This window comes from Aegilops tauschii, chromosome 5 (assembly GCF_002575655.3).
Source record: "Aegilops tauschii subsp. strangulata cultivar AL8/78 chromosome 5, Aet v6.0, whole genome shotgun sequence".
Classification (NCBI taxonomy): domain Eukaryota; kingdom Viridiplantae; phylum Streptophyta; class Magnoliopsida; order Poales; family Poaceae; genus Aegilops; species Aegilops tauschii.
In genome coordinates, this window is record NC_053039.3 from 139,042,685 (window position 1) to 139,047,005 (window position 4,321).

At 44.6% G+C, this 4,321-nt stretch overlaps 1 protein-coding gene across 1 annotated transcript; it reads left to right on the top strand.

Annotated features, from left to right (window-relative positions):
* The first annotated feature begins 246 nt into the window (after window positions 1-246).
* On the top strand, window positions 247-4,065 carry LOC109753764 (F-box protein At3g12350). The gene is made up of 2 exons (XM_020312686.4): window positions 247-1,136; window positions 3,324-4,065. The coding sequence occupies exons 1-2, from the start codon at window positions 414-416 to the stop codon at window positions 3,759-3,761; spliced, it is 1,161 nt and encodes a 386-aa protein (XP_020168275.1). The 5' UTR covers window positions 247-413; the 3' UTR covers window positions 3,762-4,065.
* Window positions 4,066-4,321: the final 256 nt, after the last annotated feature.

Below are 4,321 nucleotides of genomic sequence, written 5' to 3' on the forward strand. Positions count from 1 at the left end.
GCCATCACTTGATGCCTCCTCCTCATCATCATCCAAATTAATAGTTTGCTTGCGTTTGTTGCTCTCCTCTTCGACACCTTCACAGGGCTTCCATTTCTCATCATCCTTCAACACATCATAGCAATGGGGCAAGGTAAATGGTCTCTCTTTCTTGATCTTTTCTTTCTTGGTCTTCTTCTCCTCTCCTTGAAATAAGTTTTGTGTAATAGTGAGCTACGAAAAAACTCTCTAAGAAACGCTGTCTCCCTGCGAATATTCGCACCCAAGCCCATTTTCACTTCCTCCCACGCCTCCGACCACCGCCCGTTCCCAAATCCCCAATTCCATCATCTCTCAAGCTCCAACACACGCCGATCTCATCGGGAAATTCGGCGCGCCGACTCGAAGGAAATCCTAACCCTAGCTCTTGCACCATGGCGACCTCACTGGTGGCGGCGGCGGAGACGGCGCTGGAGGATATGCCGGAGGATGCGCTGCTCGCGATCCTGGCCTTCCTCGCGCCGGCCGACGCCGCCGCCGCCGCCTGCACCTGTCGAGCCCTCTTCGCCGCGGCGTCTTCCCCGGCGCTCCCGCTCGCGCTCGCGCTCCGCCTCGGCCTCCCGCCGCCGCGGCCCTCCCCTGAGGCCTGCCCGGCCTCCGTGCGTCGCCTCTTCCGCTCCCTCCACCGGCTACGCCGACTCCTCGGCCTTTGGCGCCGCCTCCCCTCCTCCCACTCCGGCTCGCCATCCCTCGTCGCGTTCGAGTGGGCTCCGCGCGCCACTCTCGCTGCCTCCCTCCTCGCACCCTCCAACCGCGGCCTCGCCGTCTCCAAGTCCCCCTTTGTGACCCTCTCCGTCGCGGAATCCGGTGACACGGTGGCGGCTCTCGGAGAGGTTCCGGTCTGCGTCAATTTCGTCGGGGACAACCACATTGTGGTGGAGGCGGCGTCGGGGGAAGATGAGGAGGAGGGGATGGAAGGAGGATCGCCGCCGGAGGAGATGTATATGCATTTCGCGAACCGTAGGAGCCCCGGGGCAGGGAGGAGAAGGCGGGAGAGGCAGGGAAGGAGGAAAGGTGGTCGAATGGAGCCTGAACACTTTGTGAGGATTCCAGATGCTGAGCCGACCAAAGCGCGGCCGCTGCAGGGCCTGTGGAAGGTGCTTCCTTTGCACCCACAGCTTGCTCCTTTGTTGTTGCATAGTATTCTCCTTGGAGTAGTTGATTGATATACTAATACTCATGGAGTGCATGCGGAATCATTACTGTTGCGGATACTGCGAAATGTGGTTGCTCGTGCGAGGAATTGGCATATGTCAGTTGTCTGTTGTTGCACCTATTGGCATAGATCAGTTTTGGGAGTTTGCCATATAAGATCAGGATGTAGCCTGCACTCTTGTGGATAATATGTTTGTTCATGTGTGATTGCTCCGCTTTTCGAGCATCTGTACTTTGACATGAATTGCGTGCACTTTAAGAGGATTACTTGGGTATTACTCCCTCCGTAAAGAAATATAAGAGCATTTAGATCACTACTTTAGTGATCTATAGTGATCTAAATGCTCTTATATTTCTTTACAGAGGGAGTAGTTTATATTACTCCTATGGTCAGGTGATCATCGCTATTATGTTGATTGGAGATGACTGAGATATCTCTTGGATTGAAATAGCATAGCAGCATGATCTGTTAGATGTTGGCACTGAAAATTGGATATGTTAGTTATTGTGTAGATTGTTTTTGATTGAATGCTATAATTGAATTGCTGTCCATTTGCCCATGGCACAATTTATGTAGTTTGAGATATCTGTTCAAGTTAAAATTGTGCGCATTCATAGTGTTTGCCCCATGGCCTCTATGCTGACCTGCGTATCATGCACATGCTTGGAATTGAGTTAGAAATATCTGTTGAAGTTCGAATTCGCATGGTTGTTATGGTGGACCACACCTATGACTGTCAAAGGAGGTCACTTGGAATTGATTGTCACTAAAGAGAGCATGAAGGTGTTTCTCTTAGAATTGAACTATGGGTAACCTAGGTACATTTAACTGTTCTTAAAATCATAGCCATTTGAAAATCTGATAGCATCTTTGAAGAAAAATTGCTCAGTGACAGTCGTGTTGACTTTGAGTTCTTGTTAGAATAGCTATTTTTTGGTTTTCGCAGATAGTGCTTATGAAAGGGCAAGGGCAGTACCACCAGAGGTGGTTTTCCTTGCTAGCATGGCAAGTAGTGTCTTTCATGGTTCACCATTCATATCGCCCCACGAACATATAATGCTGTGTGGAAGCTATGTCAGCAGTCAGAATCCCTGTTGTGTCATGATACGAGAACGCATGGTCACAAGGCTGTACAGACTGAGAATGTGATTCTCATTGGATAGCAAAAGCTTGAAAACTTGGTGTAGTTCCATTTAGTGCTGCCGCCAGAACTAAGGATATAACATTACTGCCTAAGAGGTTTCAGTTCCTACTTGTTTGGGATGACTAGGACTTCTATCGTGAAAGCTCAAATAAATGTTAATTTTTTTTGGTTTATTTTGGAAATGAAAGGCTAGCAAAATTCGCAGGTTCAACTCCTCTGATATTTGTGATTTAATTGAGAAACTATCGTAAAGGCTGCATGGAATTGGCGGTGCAAGTAACTGATTTTTACATAGTCGCGATGTTAGAGTGCTGAATTTGACAAGTGGTTGCAGTACTGCCAGTGCAAAATTTTGCATCCCCATATGTCTCTGTGACTAGGAGCCCGTTGGTGGATAGAAAATTGAAGAGAACCCTCCCTTACCATATTAGAGGCTTTGGAAAGTATGGGTTATTTCCTGTACATTGCTACTTAATAGTATGAGATCTCAGACAAGGTTTGCATGCAACTTCTAAATATGAGTTCATTTTTGCTTGTTTCTCTCTATCTCCTGTTATGTGTAGCAAATTAGCTCATGAATGATAGTTCCACAGTTATGATTTGCTGTTCTAGTTTGTTGTTACTGATTTTGTTTACAAGAAACTCTGATATGTTTATATCGTCTATAGATTGTTTTCATTAGTATTTGGACATTGACATTGTCTTAAAACATATGGTCCAATAGAAGGTTAATGTGTACTCCCTCCGTCCTAAAATAAGTGTCTCAACCTTAATACAACTTTGTACTAAAGTTAGTACAAAGTTGAGACACTTATTTTGGGACGGAGGGAGTATATATGATACTGAACTAAAACCACGACCCTTATTTTGGAACAGAGGGAGCATATATCATCAGCTGATTTCTCAAATCACTTTTCTTAGTTTACAGAATATCTTTTGCAATTTATAGGAAATATGATGTTAACCTTTATTTTCCTCAAACAGGGTGTATGCGAGAATAAGACTCTGGAATTTTACATTATCAGCTATGACGACATTGGTGGAGTGAGTTGTCGACGAGTTAGTGAGAATAGAGGGCAAAACTCAGGCTACTCCCCTGTCTTCTGGACTACAGATGCTACATTTCTTGAACCACCATTTTCTGAACGGGAGCTGGATCGTTATAGTTGCCTTGAGCATATTGGAGTCGTTACTTGTGGCCATACAGAGACTTGGAACAAGGCAGTCTCTCGGATACTGTGCATCAATTCAAGTTTTGACCTGGTTCATCCTCATCTGTTAGCTCCCTTTGATGATACCAGGAATGTAGAGGGGAGGATTTGGCTTTATGAAGATGGAACCTTTGGGTTCGGATTCACTGGAAGTAATTCAATTATAGATCTGAAGCATGTCTCCATGGATGGTTGTATTATTGATACATAATCCTAAAGATATGTCCTTCTGGCATGTAATTGTTGCTAGGACTAGGAAGCCATCTGTACATCATTGTTAGGAAAAAAAATTGCATCTGGCATGAAGCATATTGCTTCCAGTTGTTGTACTACTACTATAGATGGCAATTCGCCAGACCTGGCCCTTTGGTCTTGTACTTGTTCGTAGGATAACCGTGTATCCTGATACTGCACTGAATGGTGGTCCCTTCTGGCATTTACTTGTTGCTAGAATACCCTTGTAACATTATTACAAAATTTAATTCTCAATAAATTGGAGTTGTTACTTCTTCGTAGGTGCTGTTTTGTTGTCCCATTTTAGGTGAATGCTGTGCCGTTAAGGGCAGTCTTGTAAAACTTTGCAACTTCCTGTGCAAGTCATCTGATATTGAATGTTAATGTTATCTCATGATAATAGAGAAGGTTAATGTTGCCTTGTTTTCTTGTTTATTTAAGGTTTTTGCTTTTTGTCAAATGAACAAACTGGCTCTTGGTGTTGTAGAAAAGATATCAAGTGATTCTTATGGTAACAGTACTGTATTATAATACTAG